At 41.1% G+C, this 19,398-nt stretch overlaps 1 protein-coding gene across 1 annotated transcript in view; it reads right to left on the reverse strand.

Annotated features, from left to right (window-relative positions):
* Positions 1–332: 332 nt before the first annotated feature.
* The window catches only part of LOC149313199 (bone morphogenetic protein 3-like), a 46,779-nt gene continuing 27,713 nt past the window's right edge, over positions 333–19,398 (reverse strand). Inside the window, exons 2-3 of the mRNA XM_089527257.1 lie at positions 16,898–17,781; positions 333–2,363 (exon numbers count right to left, since the gene is read on the reverse strand). Coding sequence (XP_089383383.1) covers positions 2,172–2,363; positions 16,898–17,781 — 1,076 coding nt within the window. The 3' untranslated portion in view covers positions 333–2,171. The remainder of the gene's footprint in view (positions 2,364–16,897; positions 17,782–19,398) is intronic.

Raw genomic sequence — 19,398 nt, forward strand, 5'->3', positions numbered from 1 at the left:
GCATTATGGAGGGAGAAAGGCCGTTTGCAACATCCTAAAGCACCTCACTTGACCACACTGCAGACCTCCATCACTTGGAATAGCTTTTTGGAGTTTAAGATGGGTTTCAGGGTTGATTCCTTAGATCATTTGGATCTACAAACACAGTGCACAATCTTGGGACACATTTCCTTACAGTTCCTTGCTCAGTTTAAGATACTTTCAAAAACAAGGAGTGCTATTTTATCCTGTTTCAAGCAGTTTTGTTTAGAACATTTTTGTAATGATTATAAATAAAAAGAGAAAATGAAATTTCACATTAAAACGTTTAAACATAAAGTTGTACATGGTAGTTTGCAGTGAAAAAAATCTTATTATTGAAGGAGGGAAACAAATACAAGTTAGGCAAGCTTATACATCAGTAGTGGAAAGTATCCTCAGTGCTCTTGCAGCATGCACATTTGGTTCTGAAGGCATATATATGAGGATTTTGTAAAAATTAATGTAAAACTCAGTGTGTGTTTAAGAGTACTAAAACGTGTGAACTTAATTAACACACAGGAAGGCAACAGAAATAAAATAAATTAAAGGCATTAATAAAAGCTTCTTTCCATATACAAATATCCTTTGGCTTTCTTAAAAACTTTACTGACGCTGACTGTACAAGCATTAATTCCTAAGCAAAAAAATAATAATGAATGTACAAAAGTCTTTTCATTATTAATTTTTACATGAAGAAGGAGATAGCTTAATAATGAATGCATCAGCTCCTCAGTAAAAGAGGTTCCAATGCTTTGAAGCTGCATTGTATCTCTAGTGAGCTGGAAATTAAAGCTCTAAACCTCAATCCCAGCAAGAAAACTGCCTGGCCCTTTGGGCAGAGAATGGAAGGCACTTAGTGTGGTATGACTCAAAGCACACCTATTTTCTAGGCTTTACAAGACACGAGGATGCAATGCATTCAGTGCAAACTCCTTCAGTCCATTGGAGATGCCAAACTACCCCATGCCCTCTCTACATAGCCATCCAGTGCAAAACTAAATAACTCTCTACTTTTGGCTTTGTAGGTCTGCTGATACAGTTTGCTCATACATGATGTCTTGCTGCAGGCAAGAGTCCCATTTTGAAAAAGGCCACACATGAATTACTCAGTCTCTTCTTAATCCTTTGCTTCACTGAGTAAAAGATCATCTCAAGGACAGACAGTCTCAGCTGCAATCCTATTCCAATTTACCTAAAAGTACCACTAGATTAATGAGTGATATTTCTGAGCAGAGATTTATATTCCTTTGTACTATATACTGTTCCTAGGACAAGAGACTACCCATTGTAAACATGATTACTATAGTAAATGACTACAGTATCCACCCAGGTAAACCAGAATCTGCTTTCTACTCTGCCACCTGCCCCCTTCACCAGTTTCCTGACATGATCTGAACTGAGGCAGTATTGGGGGCATGCCACTATTGCTATAACATGTGCAGATCCTTAGAAGATATAAAAACAGAAGTACATTTGAGCTTGCAAGTTAAAGGTTTCCATTATTCCATGGAGGGAAAGGCCTTGTTTATGTAGGCGATACACATAAAGAGCACTACTGACACACCATGTCAAGAAAATAAACATCTTAAATTGGATTTTCTTAGGCTCTTAGGATGTCAGAACTTATTAGGTTATTTAGCACTTTGGGGAGTTTGCCTGCAACCTAAGGCTGAAAGCTTAGCTTCAGATGCATAACGTGTATCATAAATCTCCTTCACCATTAGTTTCTGGAAGAATAGACCAGAAAGCCAGCAGTTTTGATGAACTGCTTTCAAAGCTTCATATAGAAATATACCAAAGGGTCTTCCTGCCATACTTCAGATCTTTGGGAAGAGTACTTTCTGGATTTCATAATTTCCCCCCTTACATGCTTTGCCACATAGTTTGTTGCTGGTGCTAAGTGTTACAGAATTTTTCTGTTGTATTCTCACAGTAAAAAAAAGTTCATTTGGGTCCTTCCATGTTCTGAAAATCCATGGTGTGTTCCTTCTCAGCTGTTGCTTGTCTTTTCATTTGTACTTATAAATCTTTGGAAAATGAAATGCATTGGCAGTGCAAAATGGGGTGGGGTAGGGGAACTGTTAAGCAACAAAGTCAAGGCAGGGAGAAAGGGATTTAGATTAGGTGGTGTATGTGTGCATCAAGGGATGTTATCTGCAGGCACAAGACTCCACTGTCATATTTGGGTAGACTTTGAGTACCACGTTATGATTTTCATCGAGGAACAAGATACTGAGAGATGACATCTTGTCTGGGACGCAGCAAGGTTCAGGGATTCCAGAAACAACACCTACAGCTCTCACTATGCTCTGGATGGTGGCATGGTTTGAAGGCTTCAGAGCCTGCAGGAAACAAAAAAAGACAATAACAATAAATAGGTTGGAACTACAGCACTTAAAGTAGTGTCAAACTGCAATACTTCTACTGTGTAGCGTACCTATGTCACTCTCAGGTAATGGCATCTGACAAAGGTCTCATTGCTTATGATAGCAATTTTGGTGGGAATCTGGAGTGGCTGTCCTGTTGAGCATACTGATGCATCCTCCTTTCCCTGCAGCCCACCTAAACACTAACTGTGAGATGTGTATATATATAGAGAGAGAAACACTGTTCCCTGGTTTCTGAAATTGCTGGAGAAATGGAGGAAGCCACATTTTCCTGAAGGTAATAAATAGCATGTGTGTATAGGTGGCCAAATGCACATTAGCAGCTGGTTCTCCTAGCCAACACCAGGGCCAAAAAGACTCCCGATACATATGCGCAGGTCACTGCTTTGGCTGTTGGGGAACACTGTCATTCTGCATGATCAGTGTGTGTGTTTATAGAGCTGTTCGGTAAGTTTATTTTAACTGAATGTGATGAAACTTATTTTCTGTTAGTGGGCTTCGTATTCCATCTGTAATTGGTGTTGGTATAATTTGCTGCACCTATCCCCCAGCCAACTCTGGTTGCTGCAACTACATGAGAAGAGTTTGGTAAGCAACAAATCTAAGATGGCATCCTGTTAGTGGAATACAGAGGTTGTCAGCCTTATGCTTGCATACATATATGTTCTTTTGGTTGATGCAGAGGTTGACATCCCATTCCTCCTTTTAACAAAGCAAAAACTCCATGGTAGTTTTATGTCTGCTATATCTCCAAGTAGCCAGATGCAAAATTACTACATAATCCACTGAGATCTCTGGGAGACCCTAGGGGACATCAGTAGGTGATGTAATTTTTTTGCATGTAGCTATGCAGACACAGCCAGATGCTCCTCCACTCTTCAACAGGCCTGAAATTACCATGTTGGGGTGGGGGGTGGGTGGGAGGCTTCAGCAAGTCTATTGGTAAGTCTAAGGGGCAGTGAATAGTCAGTTATAATATCGTTCTGTCTGCTGGAATACTACACTATGGTAGTATGGTAGCCTAAAAAGGCTTCCTTTTTTGGAGAAGCCTTAAAAATTAGCCATACAGCTATATATCATTCTAATCATTCTGTTGTCATCTCCCTGCCTGCCTGCCCGAAATTATGTAACTTGAGATTCAACGTGTGGTTTGACTTAGACAAATTGGTATATTACATGGTACTTTAGTTTTGTAGATGGTTATCAGAAATCAGCTAGAGACAGAGAAAGTCTTCCTTTTATAATAAATGTATAATAGTTTCCCCTATGTACAAACTTGAGCGGGGTAATATTTGAGTATGCAGTAATTTTCTGCATTGCTGAATGAGCTCTCTGATAAAGTCAGCCCAAGTTACCTTTATGAGTGTGCCCTGCTTACACCAGTTTTCCTGTGTCAAACATAGGCTGCAATCTTGCATGGCTCAACATAGCACAGTAGTACTGTATTGAATCATTTCCTGTATTGCTATGTATTTTATATGTATTATCCTACTAGAGAGGCAGATCCATCAGGCCTCCCTGGATGAAAATTAACCATCCATTAAGAAGTCAAGCCCTCCCTCCAGTCCATCTCCCCTGATCCAGGCCTTGGAGGTAGAGAAGAACTGCTGGCCCTCATCCCCTTTCCCCACCACCATTCCCTTCTCCTTTTGTGTTGTGTCTTTTTAGATTGTAAGCCTGAGGGCAGGGAACTATTCAATTAAAAAGATTGTATGTACAGCGCTGTGCAAATTTACAGCGCTTTATAAATTTAACAACAACAACAACAACAACAACAACAACAACAACAACAACAATACTGCATGCTGCTGAAGCCCAGCACATATGGCCATTCATGCCTTGAGAGTGGAGATGGGAAAAACTGTAGAAGTATCTGGCGATATACTCATAGCCAGATGTGAAGTGATTAATTATCCACTGACATCCTCTGGAGCTCTCAGTGACTGATATAATTGCTTTGTCCCACCCAGATGCCACAGAGATTCCCTTGCTGTTCTCCATGAAGGCTGTCAGGTGGGGAGCTTCAATAGGTCTAGGAAGTCACTGTGTGACTCCCTAGTCACCAGGCTCCACAACAATAAAAAAAATAGGAGATATACAGGTGTAGTGTTGACTTGTTTCTTTGGTATGCGACTAAGTAGGAGAGCCAGAGGATGTAGCAACAGCAATAGCTAGCACATTTCTGTATTGCTTATCGATGAGCTAGCACTCCCTGAGTGATTTACAGTGTATAACCCCCAACAAGCCGGGTACTTTTCCGATCTACAAAAGGATGGAAGGCCGAGTCCACCTTGGAGCCCTCCAGGATGCAACTTACAATGTTGTGGCTGCAGAATCGGCATTTAAGCACTGCACCACAATGGCTCATTATCATGTAGTGGTTTGAGTGTTGGACTAGGACTCTGGAGACTAGGATTCAAATCCCCTTGCAGCCATGGAAACCTACTGGGTGACCTTGGGAGGAACCTCAGAGGAAGTCATTGGCAATTACATTCTGAACAAATCCTGCCAAGAAAACTTCTGTGATAGGTTCATCTAGGGATCACCATAAGTCAGAAATAACTTGAAGGCACCCAAAAGCAAATGCCACTAACACGCTACCAGCCCTTGGATGCTATCCAACATCCCTTCTGTATTGTGCTGCACCAGCTCTACACAACCTCCATGCAGAATAATAACATCGCTTAACACATGTAAATGACTAGGTGCCATTATACATTGCACATATGCAATGCATAACCATAATGCCCAATCCTGATGCACATTGTCAATGTATGTGCAACTTTGCTTCTGCTGCTGTCAGTAGAATATGTCCATTAAGCTATGGTGAAAATTTTGCCCCACATCTATAGCACAACTTACACATACTGTACTTATATCACAAACAGGATGCCGGACTTGAAATGTCAATACTTCACGATGTCCTTGGTAAAGATATAAATCTTTGCTTATTCCATTATAGTGTACGGGGGGGGGGGGGGGGGAGCCAATTCAAAAGTTTTCTCCCTACTGGAGATTACAGAACAAGAGTTTCTGCACTTTTAATAAACTTTTTCATACTTCATGTAAATCAAGGAGGTTTTTGTGTGTGTGTGTGCAAATAAACATTTTTGTGCAAACATGCTTTTGGGGCTAAATAATATTTTGAGCAAAATATTGTACTCTGTGGAACCCCCTTCCCATTTCCCCCATTTCCTTTCCTTTCCTCTCCCTTTCACTTTCTTCTTTTCCTCCCTCCCCATTCACTCCTTTCCCTCTTGCTACTGCTGCAAGAAAACCCATTTTTTGTGGAAGTGGATATTTTTTTAAACAATGTAAATCAGTGTATTGAAAAATTCTTTCTCATCAAGAATGAGAAAGTCTTCAAACATTTTTTGTATCCCGAATCCTTAGACACCTCTGTATGTGTTTTCAGAAGCAAGCCCAAAATAGTTTAGGCAGAGTAGTAAATATTTGACTCTATATTGATTTCTTTACTTCACCTCTTTCTGTCATCATATTACCTTCCTTGTCTCCCAGCTGGTCCACATCTGACTTTGTAAGCATGTTTATCCAACAAAAAAGGGATTAATGGAAGCAAGGAAAAGATAAGGGAGAAGGATGTGGAGATATAGTGGAGGGAATCAAATAATATGTATTTGTGTGTTTATAGTACAGAGGAATAGGTGAGGCATCGCTTTGTGTTTCCAATAATAATAATAATAATAATAATAATAATAATAATAATAATAATAATTTCCCTATCCCTTTATAAGGAGTAACAACAACAAAAATAATTGCCAAACTGTTCTGCCAGACTTATGAACTCAAGGAAAGTACTGCTGTGGCCATTGTTGCCTTCGGGGGGGGGGGGGAGATGATTTCTGCCCCACACATTAGGTGTGATGGGGTCACGTAGTTGCCTTTAATACAAGAACCTCTTAGTAAACACGCTAACATGGTAAAAGCACTCGGTGCAGTCATGCTGCCCAGAGGAGCACTGCCCCTTACAGTCGGCTATGATGTCATGTCAAGTAACTACCCATACTTTTACCTTTAAACATGTAAAAAGTAATGCATTACATAGCTACATAATTACACTGCCTATGATTAATCCCTTATTAATAGTGACTTTTCTTTCTTCTCTTTTCTCACTTTATTTCCTTCTGTATTGATATGTGAATTGTATGCTTATTGGGGTGGGCACCTGTCTACATCATTCTGACAGCAATGCAGATCAGTACTGTAGTGTTATATAAAACTGATAGTATAACTAGATTACCAAGCTTATGATCTCGATTTTCTTCTAGCCCTCTCTCAGGTAGTCTCAAAGGTACTACAATATCCCTTTATATCATTGCTTTTGTGGAAACATTTTAGTAAGAATTTGTCTGTTTAAGCCAAGGGTAGGCAGGCTGAAGCCCCTGGGCTGCATTCAGCTCTCTAGACCAGTGGTTCCCAACCTGTGGATCGGGACCCCTTTGGGAGTTGAATGACCCTTTCATGGGAGTCGCCTAAGACCATTGGAAAACACCTATTTAATTACAGTTATGAAGTAGCAACGAAAATAATTTCATGGGTTTGGGTCACCACAACATGAGGAGCTCTATTAAAGGGTCGCAGCATTAGGAAGGTTGGAAACCACTGCTCTAGACCCATTAGTCCAGCCCCTCAACATCTGGGGACTCACAAACACAAAGACCCAAATCTCTCAAGGCCCCTGAGTTGCCTCAGTACTGCCTGTTGCAAGATGCAATTTATCATGGTGACAGAAATGCTCCAGCTTTCTTCTTCTCTTTCCCCACTCTCATTTGTCCTCTCTCTGTTTGTGCTCTCTGCCTATGGCTGCAAAAGCTCTGCTGATTCTCCCTCCCTATGCACATCCTCTATCCTTATCTTCTACTGCTACACACACACTGCTGCCTTCTCTTTCTCTCCATCCCATTCCCAGTCTCTGTGAGTGTGTCCTTTCCACTTGTTTGGCCACTTTTCTTTTCTCTTTCTCTGGCTTTCTTCCCCACCTGCAGTATGGTATCCATCCCATTCCCAGTCTCCCTGAGTGACATCCCCCCACAAGGATTCTGTTTCTTTTCCTTTCATCTCAGGCCTAATTCCCCCCTCCCCTGCCAAAGTAACATGTTCTGTGGCAGCTCAGCTGTGGCTGCAACGAAGAGTCTCGTTTACAATGGTGAAAAATTCTGCACTCACCCTAAAGCTAGTGCTGGCAGTCTCTATGATGTATGGCAACTTCCAGGGAGTATCCATGTTTTTTAGCCTGTAACCCAACTTTGCTCTAAAGTAAGCAGTCAGGGGAAAACCCGGGGTTTCCAGGAAACCATAGAGTGCCTCCGCTTCTTTTGGCCATGTGGACACCTGGATCAGGTCCAGTTCAGCAACATCCCCCTTATCCTGTGCTGAGCAGTGCAAAGAAGGGGATGGATCTCCTTCCTCACCAGCCACTGCCACTTCCTGTGAGTAAGTGCCTGGCATGCTGGTGCTTATGTTGAAGTCAGAATGGGACAACCATGTGATAAATGAGGAGAGTAGAACAACACACACCCCTGTCACATGACTAGACAACTACTGGAGACATCACAGCCAGCGATCTTGGGGAAAGGTAAGACCACATGGCTGGATGCATTCTGGAAATGCCACAGCAATCGATCTTGTGAGGAGAGGGGTAAGATCACATGGCTCAACACCTCCTGGAGATGTCACAACCAGCGATCTGGGTGTGTTTGTAAGATCACATGGCTGGATGCCTCCTGGAGATGTCACAACCAACAATATTAGTGGGTTTTTTTCTCTATCCCCTCCTAACTGATCACACAGGCATACCTTTCTGACCTCAGCAGAAGTTGCGGCATGCCAAGCAAGCTTTACAAGGAGGTCCTGCCCATGAGAAAGCAGCAGCGGGCCCAAGGGGGAGAGGCCAGTGAGGCTGATGTGGCACTGATCCAGCTGTGTGCACAACAATGTAGCATTACACTAGATTTGGCCCAGTACATGTTTTTGATGTTGTAGCTTGGTCCAGGGAAAATCCAGGGCAAAATGCTCTGGACTGGCCCTGGACTGAGCCCAGTGCCCCCAGATTGCTACAAAGTTAGTGCAAGAAAGACCCAAAACAGATAGGCTGAAAGCGCCATGTCGGCGTCAAAATTAGAGTTCCAGAGCACATGGCAACTGCACGTTCTGGAACCCTAATACGTATGGATGGCGCCATCTTTACGTGGCACCATCCATATGTGGTGCACGTGCACGACGTAAGCACGGCACTGCATCCGCACCTCCAGGTGCTGCGCTTGCATCATGGACGCATCACAGTGTGCCAATGGTGCACTGATGATGCCCTCCCCACGTAGTTTGGTTGCTGCGGGCTCCCTCCAGAGGGAAAATGGGCGGCTCTGCCAGGCCCCAAAGAAAGGAAATGAGAAGAGATTAGGAAAGCAATAAGGAAGGAAGAGCAACGCCAGAGAGCAAATAGAGAGAGAAAGGAAGACAAAAAACAAGAGGAGACAGATCATGCATGTGTGTGTGTTTGTGTATAATACTGAGAGAAAGAAAGAGAGAGAAAGAGATATTTCTCTCCCCCCCCCCCTCAAGCCAGGAACCCATCTGCTTCTGTGACTCAATCACATGTCCTAGACAGGTAGTTCCTTTTCTCAAACAAAGAACCCTAGAGTACCCACTCTTTTAAAATGAAATTAAATCTACCAATTAAATCGGAAGCCATCAGTTAAATTGAAACTAAAATTAACTAAGTGGATACTTTCAGTAAGGAAAGGGTTTTGTTTGCAATAATGAAATAATACAAATACTGTAGTTGTTATGTATTGCTAATAAACAAAATTCAATTTAAAAATATTCAATTATTATTATTATTATTTTTAAAAACATAAACCAAACAAATGTGACCAGAATGTGGGTCCCACATCACATACAGTTGCCTAGTTTAATGATAAAACTGTAAGAAAACAAAGGGTTGACACAGACAGTGCTCATGTTGTTTCGACAGACATAAAATGAGAAAGGACAGCAACTGAAATCTGTGTTGCAGTGCAGTTGCTCTCTAACAGTTGTCCAGAGATTACTGAACTTGACAATCATTTGATGTGGGCTCTTTACTGAGAAAGACCTGCTAATTTGATCTGACACAGGCACAAGTAATTTAGACATTACCCAAGGGATCTGCATCCAATTGAAAAGGTGAAATTTTATTAATCTCTTAATAATGGAACCACAAAAACAAAGATCATAGCTACAATACATGCCTAATTTATGCTCTGTCTCTGTTTTATTTTATTACTGCCATTTTGTTTTTAAAATCTTGTTATATTAAAGCATAATGTTTCAACTAGAACTAGAAACAGAGGAGGGAGGAAGTTGCATTATTAAGGGTGGGTGGGAGTACAACATGATGTTGGTTGCCCCTAAACTTTCCCCAGTCAAGTAGCCTGGACAGCCTCAGTGACAGTCCCCTTGGGTTGAAAATGTTGGTTGAATGTCAGACTGGTAAATAGGAAGGGAACAGAAGGTTTTAAGAATTATGAGATGTTTTGAGTTTAGTTCTATTTATTGTATTTATTTATTGGTGTTTGTTTTTTAGTATCCTTGTGAGCTTTGTGAAAAGTCAAATGGCAGAATAAAGCAGAGGTTTATAAATAGTCCAACCTCCCCACAAACATAAAAATGCACTATTTCACAATTCAATGGGAGCTACAGAATATTCCTTCTCAAACCAAAGTAAACCATCAGTCAGGCCTTGAACAAAGAGCATTCACTGGGTAAGGATTTTTTTTCCCCCATAAGAAGCAGAATTTTGCCCATGGTATACAACTAGCATTGTCATTTTCTTTTTAAACTAGCACCCTCATATATTGTCAGTATGTAGGGTTGCCATAAGCCAGGACCTCCAAACCGGGACAAATGTAGGACAAATGTATGACAACATTTTCAAATGGAGGACACATTTTTATAAAAATGGAGGACACATGGAAAAATTTGATGATTTTTTAAAAAATGTTAATCTAAATGTATGTTTCTAAGGCATGATCAAAATGGAGGACATTTTGGCATTATTCCTAGACAGATGGAAGAAATGGACTTCCCTTTCTGGCCATATTTATATATTTAATAATAAAAATAATGAAAAATAAATTAAAAAAAAAGACAGGGGTGTATATATTTAATAATAAAAATAATGAAAAATAAAATAAAAATCAAGACAGGGGTGTATATATTTAATAATAAAAATAATGAAAAATAAATAAAAATCAAGACAGGGGTGTATATATTTAATAATAAAAATAATGAAAAAAGCAATAATAAAAATAAATAATATAAAAAACAAGAAATAATAAAAATTAATGAAATAAAATATAAAACAAGCAATAATAAATAAAATAAAATAAGTATTTTATATTTTTAAAAATTAATTAAAATAACCATAAAACCCAGGGCAGACCTAATGGCCACTGACTCACCTTTCCTCCTTCTGCTCCCCCCTCCTCCTCCTCCTCTTTAGGCTCACGTACGCGCGCGCAGGGAAGCGGGGCAGGCGTGCGCGCTTCCGCTGGCCCCTGCTGAGGCCCGAGCGGCGTGCACTGAGGAGCCCGTTCCCTTTGGCCAGCTGGCCAATGGCTGGCTGGCCAAAGCAGGGGATGAGCTCCTGCTTTAGAGCCCCCCCCCGCGCATGGGCGGAAAAGCCCTGGCGCGGGAGGCGCGGTGGCGGCGGCGCTGCTGCTGCCGAGAAGGAGGAGGAAGGCGGAGCCGGAGGAGGAGGTGGGTTGGGGCTGCCCACCAGTCAAGGAAGGAAAGGAGGTGGTGGGTTGGCGCCGTGGCCAGCCGCATTAGCGGCAGCGGCAATGGCCGCAGGAGCGGGCCCTGGACCGGGACAAATGCATGGCTGGGGCCAAACCGGGCCGGGACCGGGAGGGCCCCCCAAAAGCGGGATTTTCCCGGCGGCCACCGGGATATGGCATCCCTATCAGTATGTAGCTTGCATTAAGGAGCAAATCTGTCTGTATTCCTCTCTTGCTATAAACCAAATGGATTCAAATGTTTTGTGTGCAAACACAAACACACACCATGTAGCGAGTTGGGAATCTGCCACTAAGCAGATGAGTTTTATAGTCCTCATTAGCAACATGGCCAAATGTTAAGAGTTGCCCACTGGAATGAAAAGAGTCACTTTTATTAATGATCTTGTTTATCTGTTTTGCATTAGCTTGGCAATTTGAGGCTTGGGAAAAATATAAAGGCTGGAAAATGGACCAAGGTAGTGAATTTTCCTCTGTTGCCAACCTGCTTCCACAGTTCTCATAGTGCCCGCCTACAATTGGGGGAATGGTCCGAATGGACTCCGCAGTTGTTTCCCCCTGCACCTGCCTCAGAGCTGCCCTGCACCTGTTTTATCTGCAGCAGTTGTCTGTAATACTGTTGCTGTGATCTGCCTTTAGCTCCCATCACCACCACCTTTCCCAAAGCTCCCAGAGCCAGGAGAGATTGCTGCCTTGCAGGAACATTAAAATAGATTCCTCCTGGTTGTGAGGTGCCTGGCACCTCACTGTAACCTCAAAACAGGCTGCCAGGAGTAGCACTGAGGAGGGAAAAACCTAGTTTCCCTCCCCAAAATCACGTGAAGGCACACAACAACAACAATGTGGAGAGCTAGTATGATGTAGGGGTTTGGATGTTGGACTAGAACTCTGGAGACCATGGATCAAATCTCCAATGGGTAACCTTGGACAAGTCACACACTCTCAGCCTTGAGGAAGGGAAACACCCTTTGAACAAATTGTGCCAAGAAATCCCTGTGACATGTTTGCCTTATATACCTTTTTAGATGCATGTTTTACATGTTTTTAACTTTTGTATTATTTTAAAATAATTTCATAGTATTTTAATTTTAAATTGTTTTTAAACTTTTTTGTAAACATTTTTAATTTGTTTCTGGAAACCAGTTGGGTCCCACCCTGAGAGAATGGCAGTGTATAAATGAAGTAAGTAAGTAAGTAAATAAATAAAGGTCACCATCAGTCACAAAGAAATTGAAAGCATACAGCATCATAACAAATTAGCCTTTTATATTTTTACTATGTTTTAATGTGTTTTCTTACTGCTTAACTAAACGTTTTAATTGAACTAATTTATCTAATGTTATATAATAACATTAAATAAATGTTATTTTAACATTTGGATCAAATATATTCTTAGTGTACTTTGGTTTTGACTTGGGTCCTATGCTGGGAGAAATGCAAGATATTAAATAAACAAATGAAATACCAGTGTTAACTTCCATGCAATGGTATAGTGCAATCCTAAATTCACACAATTTGAAGTTCATACACTGTGTTCAGTGTGATTTATTTCTTACAAAGTTGTGAAAGATTAGAGTCTTCCCGGATGTGGTTTTTGATGTGCCTTTACTTATGGCAGGGGATGACTTCTCCATTGCCTTGGTCCAATTCATACAAATAATTGTTTTGCTGCTCTAGAAATTTAACTCCAGGCATTCCTGTGCTCAAAACATAGATCCAGTAGTTTTTCATTAAGCTAGTACAACATTTTGTCCCTAGGTATTTACTGTGCCTAGGTGGAAATCCCTAGAAAGGAACATGGATTTTCTTTTTAACTGTGCCACACAAATGGAGAAATGGAAAGTCTAACTTCATGTGAGAAGAAAAGAAAGATACTTAATTCAAACTTTGCACATGAAACTGTGATATGAGAAGAGAAGGAAGTACAAGGCACTGACTCAGTCAGAATATTATTGCGCAGGGGTGTTCATATCATGTCCAAGTTCTGTATTGGGTTCCAAGCCTTTTTTATCCCTTCTCACATGGAAATACATGTGTGTTTTATGCACTTCTCTAATGTATATATTTTTTACCGTTCACTGAAGTTGTATTGCTGTTATTTGCCCTCAGGTTGGCTTTGACCAATGGCCTATGAAAGAAGAGCCTCCAAGACACCTTGTTATTAACAGCCTAGTTAACAGACTTGCAAATTCAGGGCCATGATCTCTTTCCAGAGACACTAAATTATGTTTGTATTTTTTCCTCTATAAGTTTTTAGTTGTATACATCTACTTCCATACAATTTGGGGGAAAAGAATTTAATTCTCACCTTTTCCTCAAGAACATCAAAAAGCATCTTTCTGCAACATATCAGCAGCTTATAATTACATTTCATTTTTGTTGCTCATGTCTTTGACTCTTATCAAGTTACTTTGCTGGATGTATGCATTTATGATAGTGGTTCAGATGTATGGTAGAATGGATTTAAGTTAACCAAATTGTAAACTGAATGGCACAAGCACTTTCTAGGAACTCAATGTAAAATATTCCAAAATAAGAACTCCTTGCCATATTTCTGTCCCTGGGTATGAAGTATATCATAGAATCCTAGAGCTGGAAGAGACCACAATGGCCATCCAGTCCAACCCCCTGCCATGCAGGAACTCTCAATTAAAGCATCCCAGACAAATGGCTATCCAGCCTGTTTAAAAACTTCCAAAGAAGGAGACTCCACTACTCTCTGAGGAAGTTTGTTCCACTGTCAAACAGCCCTTACTGTCAGGAAGTTCCTCCTAATGTTGAGGTGGAATCTCTTTTCCTCTAGTTTACATCTATTGCTCCTTGTCCTGTTCTCTGGAGCAGCAGAAAATAAGCTTGCTCCATCCTCAATATGACTGCCCTTCAATTATTTAAACAGGGGTATATCACCTCTTCACTTTTTCTATTCCAGGCTAAACATCCCCAGCTCCCTAACTTGCTACTCATAGGAAGAGTTTCCAGACCCTTCACCATTTTAGTTGCCCTCCTCTGGACATACTCCATCTAGAAGTTCTTCCTAATGTTGAGGTGGAATCTCTTTTGCTGTAGCTTGCATCCATTGTTTCAGGTCCTGTTCTCTGGAGCAGCAGGAAACAAGCTTGCTCCCTTCTCAATATGACATCCCTTCAAATATTTAAACAGGGCTATCATATCACCTCTTAACCTTACCTTTTCCAGGCTAAACATCCCCAGCTCCCTAAGCCATTCCTCATAGGGCAGTGATGTCCAAACACTGGCCCTCCAGGTGTTTTCAACTTCAGCTCCCAGAACCCTAGACCATTAGCCAAGATGGCTGAGGCTTATATAGACACCATACTTCTATTTATGCATCCTAAAATTGCATTGGCCTTTTTAGCTGCCACATCGCACTGCTGCCACATGTTCAACTTGTGGTCTACTTGGACTCCTAGATCCCTTTTACACATAGTCTTGGTCAGCCATTTCATTTTTCCACCCTAAGTGCAGTACCTTATATTTCTCTGTACGTGACTGAAACTTACGTAACAAGCATGACATGCTGATTATAGGATCAACTATTGGTTCATAGTCACTGGCAATAATCTTTTGAGAATTCCTGGAGAACAGCAGAAGTCCCAGCAGACTGGGAAATGTTGCCCCATCTTCAAAATGGGAAAAAAAGCAGACCCAAACAATCCTGTTCAGTCAGCCTAACATCAATACCAGAAAAGATTCTAGAGAAGATCATTAAACAGACATTGTAAAAGCACTTAGAAAGGAATGCCATGATCACTGAAAGTCAACATGGGTTTCTCAAAAACAAGTCATGCAGACTAATCTTATCTCTCTCTCTTTTTGACAGAGTTACAAGCTTGGTAGATGAAGGGAATGCTGTGGATGTAGCATATCCTGATTGTGTACTCCTGCATTGTAGTTGGTTGGATTGGATAGCTTCTGAGGTCTCATCCAACTCCAATTCTATTCTGTGATTTTAGGTTATAGGGCACAGTTAAGTTGGTTTTCATGACTATCTTAATTTCAGGATTAGCTGAATTTTCAATGTCAAAATGAACACAAACTTTTAAAAAAACTTACTTGAATGATACCAAATGTTCATGTTAACGGACTGGATTACATTCATACCTATGGATAATTGCTTCTTTTGTACTATAGCTTTTGAGACTTCTATTAATGGTACCAATAAACTTCTCCACACTAAGCACTGGAAGCAACACACCATGTAACGAGCTCCTTGAGCTTGATTCCCAGAGGAGGTAGACAGACAAGTTAAAAGTTTGTGCTGAGATACTGGCTGCATGCAACAGAATCTATCTGAATATTTTTGGTCAATGTTGTAATTTCTTCTCAAACCTAGTGAAATCTCATGCCTTGTGACATTCTACATCTTCTACAAAGTACTTGTTTTTAGTACAAAATATTTTATGATATGCAACTTTTACAGAGCAGAAAACTTTGTAAATAAAGTATAATAATAATAATAATAATAACAACAACAACTCCTGTTTTAAAAAGGAGAGAAAGGAATTGATATGCAGGGAGTATAAGGGAGGATTAACTAACTATTTTATGAATTCACATGCTATTTGTTGTTAACTACAATCAATTAAACTTTAATCTATGGCAATCTTGTGAATCAAAGGCCTCTAAATCACTCTGTTATCAACAGCCTTGCTCAGATCTCCCAGTCTTCCTATTTTCCTATTGCCTTCCACTTAGTGTGCCTTCAAGTCATCTCTGACTTATGGCAACGCTCAGGAGAAGCTAACACAAAGTTTTGTTGTCAAGATTTCTTCAGAGAAGTTTTACCATTGCCCTTCTCTGAGGTTGAGAGAGTACGACCTGCACAAGGCAACCCAGTAGGTTTGCATGGCCAAGCAGGAATTCCTGATCTCCCAGTGTCCTAGTCTAGTACTCTGACCACTATACCATGCCTTCCATCTTACAAAGCAATATGGTTCTTTTGTAATGAGTCATGTCTTCTCCTAATATGTCCAAAGTACATTATTACTACCAATAATAATTTATAGCATATTTGTATCTTATACAGAAATCACCTACAGTTCTCCTCTATAACATTATATCTTCACATAAACCAGTTCTGACTTCACACTTAGCTATTTTAGCAATAATCCTGAAAGGCCAAACATTTTAAAACTGCCTATTTATTCCATGCTCTAGTTTAAGACCAACCTAGCTAGATTTTGTTGATGCTTTTAACAACACTATATGCAGTTTTCTTAAAAGACTGAAAATGCATTTCCCCATACTGTATGAAGTTTATCTCACAGGCCCTAAAACAGGCCTGTTGCATTACAAAACAGGTGCGTGCAGGGGCACGCACGGAACGAGATGGCGCTAGGGACAGCATTTTACTGCACACTGGAATACCGCTGCTGATACCGGGCGTTCCAATCACGTCCTCCCTCTGTTCCAGAGGGCACAATTTGTGAGAACGCTTTAGAACAGTTCTCAGGAATCGCGCCCTCTGGAACGGAGGGAGGACGCGATTGGAATGCCTGGCAGCAATGGCGCCATTCCATTGTGCAGTAAAATGCTGTTCCTAGCCCCATCTTGTTCCATGTGCACTCCTTTGCACACTCGTTTTGTAACGCAATGGGCCCGTTTTAGGGCCCGTGCGATAAACTTCTATGTGTGAGGATAAAAGAAGAAGAATAGAAAAAGAAGATACAGTACCTTTGGAATAGGGAACTGGCATTCGCCTGAACAATAGTAAGCATCAAAAGATTTAGGGGAAATAATCCAGTCACTCCAGCCAATATCTGCAAAATCCACCTTGAGGTAGCGCCGTGCACAGTATCTTGGCTCATTCCACTGCTTCCTCCTTGCCTTTTTAAGAGTCTGTTCATCAAACTGGAGTGTCTGACTCTTTTGGTGGTTATTCTTTCTTTGCTTTTTCTTGTTCTTTGCCCGCTCAGCTAGGCGTGGCTGGAGAGTTTTGTAGTGCTTCCTGTCCTCCCATCCTTCATCCTCACTGTATTGATACTCAGCTCCTGGAAGTTCATTATTTTGCAAAGGCAAAAGAACATTGGTGGAACGTTTTTGCCTCCCTTCACTGAGGCCATTTTTAGAATGGCTATCTAATTTTGGAAGACTTCCAGGCAGGGGATTCCGGTGTCCTTGTAAGCTAGAAACAACATTCTCTGGTTCTGAAATAGCAGAGTCATTTGCATAAACGAGGATGTATGGTTCATAACTGGGATTCATGTTCTTCCAAGGTTGTTGGCCAAAAGAGGCTATTTTAACCCCAACGATCAAGTCATTGTTTTCCTTGGCTTTACTCAAGACATCAGTAATGTTCTTCCACTGCCAAGAAGGGACATCATGATAAGCCATGGAGATGTTGACCAAGTAATGTCCCAGGGTCCGCGTTTGGTTCCCTGATGTAGGCAAACTCAACAGCAAGAGGCTAAGCTGCATGTCAGATATCCCGGGCCCATGATTTGTGCTGCTCTTCCAGAGATCTCCAACATAATAATGCAACAGAGCTGACAATATGTTTTCGGACTTTGTGAGGGAGGTCAGATTAAAAACATGCACCTCTTTGTTGCCAGGAATCCCTAGGAAAAGAATAATAGTGACATGAGAAAAGACAAGATCCTCTCTGCTGCTTATGTAGCTTTATTAGTCAGTCTTATGTAGAGCATCCTCCAATTACCACAGAAGTTCACTCACAATATTTTACAATTTAAATAAAAATACAAAAAAGTAGAATGATTGGCAAAGGACACATTTTCCTCCAGAGTTTTCTTGTTAAAACAAGTCAAAGAAGTTTTTCCTTCTAAAAAGGAATTGTTGATTTTGATAATTAAATGACGATTTTTCATGCTTCCTTCAACACATTTAAAAACATACTAATACAGTCCAACCCATGTATCTGCAAGACTGTTAACTACAGTTTATAAAGATGGGATAAAAGTGCATTTAATTTTAAAACCAGGTGTTATCACACTTTCTGGTGGCTGGGAGAATGCAACTGGTATTCAGCCCAGATCCCAACCATGCTTATCCAGTGGCTTTTCAAAATCTCATCAGGGATAAGGCACTTTAAAAGCAATGCAATAATCTCCAGTATTGATCTATGGTCAACGTCCAGCAGAAATACAGCAGTCACCATTATCTGCAGTTCTCACTATCCATGCTAAGTTGGGAAGGTATATCCTGCTGATATGGGAATTGGGCTATATTCATGATCTGTTAATCCAATTTGTTATTTAACTAATTAAAATGTCAAATGACTAACACTGAAAGACCGCACAAGATTGTTTGTACAAAGCAAGTGATTGTTTACACTTACTATCTTATCATCACTGATTTTTTTTTACCTTTTTCAAACTGGAGTGGTCATTCTCTTTCCTTGAATTTCTTTTGTTTACAAGCTATATATACCAACAAGCACTAGGAAGGGAAGGAGTACATAGTGAGCCTCAAATACCTTCCAGCTCATCATTCAGAAAAGATGAAGATAAAGGCTCATTTGTAGGAATGGTGGCAACCCTCCTTAACTGCCATGAGACTAATTCTTGCAATGAATTAATAATTCCTAAAGAGCACATGTATCAAAAAAAGGGAAATGAAGATCAACCAAATTTGCACTTGCTAAACTATATGCAACTTTAGATATTTGTTGTTACTGTGCCTTCAAGTTTTTTCCAACTTATGGTGATCCTAAGAGGAAGAAACTGGTAAAACTACTTCTGAATATTCCTTGCCTAAGAAAACCCTATGATACTAATGGGGTCACCATAAGTTGATAGCTAACCTGGAAGGCGCGCGCACACACACAAACAACAAGATGAACCTATAACATAGGCGGGTTATAAACTGCCATGAAAGTATGGACTCAGTCCGTACTAGGGTTAGGAAGGTGCGGTGCTTCTGCACCCCCCCTAACCCTAGTACGGACTGAGTCCGTACAAAATGGTGGCTCCCCTTCCACATGGGGGCCGCCATGATGACGTCACGACCGCGCCGCCTCTATACGGGGCGGCACGGATGTGACGTCGTCGGTCCACGCCAGGGCGCTTAGTGCGCCCTTTGCGCGAACCAGGAAGGAGCTCCGTTTTGGAGCTCCTTCCTGATTTGCTGCGCTGCTTTGCGTCGCTGGGTGCAGCCCAGCAATGCAAGGGAGAAAGGGGCCAAGCGGCCCCTTTCTCCTCCTCCCCGCCACCGCGGGG

The sequence above is a fragment of the Sceloporus occidentalis genome, unplaced genomic scaffold (assembly GCF_023333645.1).
Source record: "Sceloporus occidentalis isolate IW3139 unplaced genomic scaffold, rSceOcc1.0.p SCAF_5, whole genome shotgun sequence".
NCBI lineage: Eukaryota > Metazoa > Chordata > Lepidosauria > Squamata > Phrynosomatidae > Sceloporus > Sceloporus occidentalis.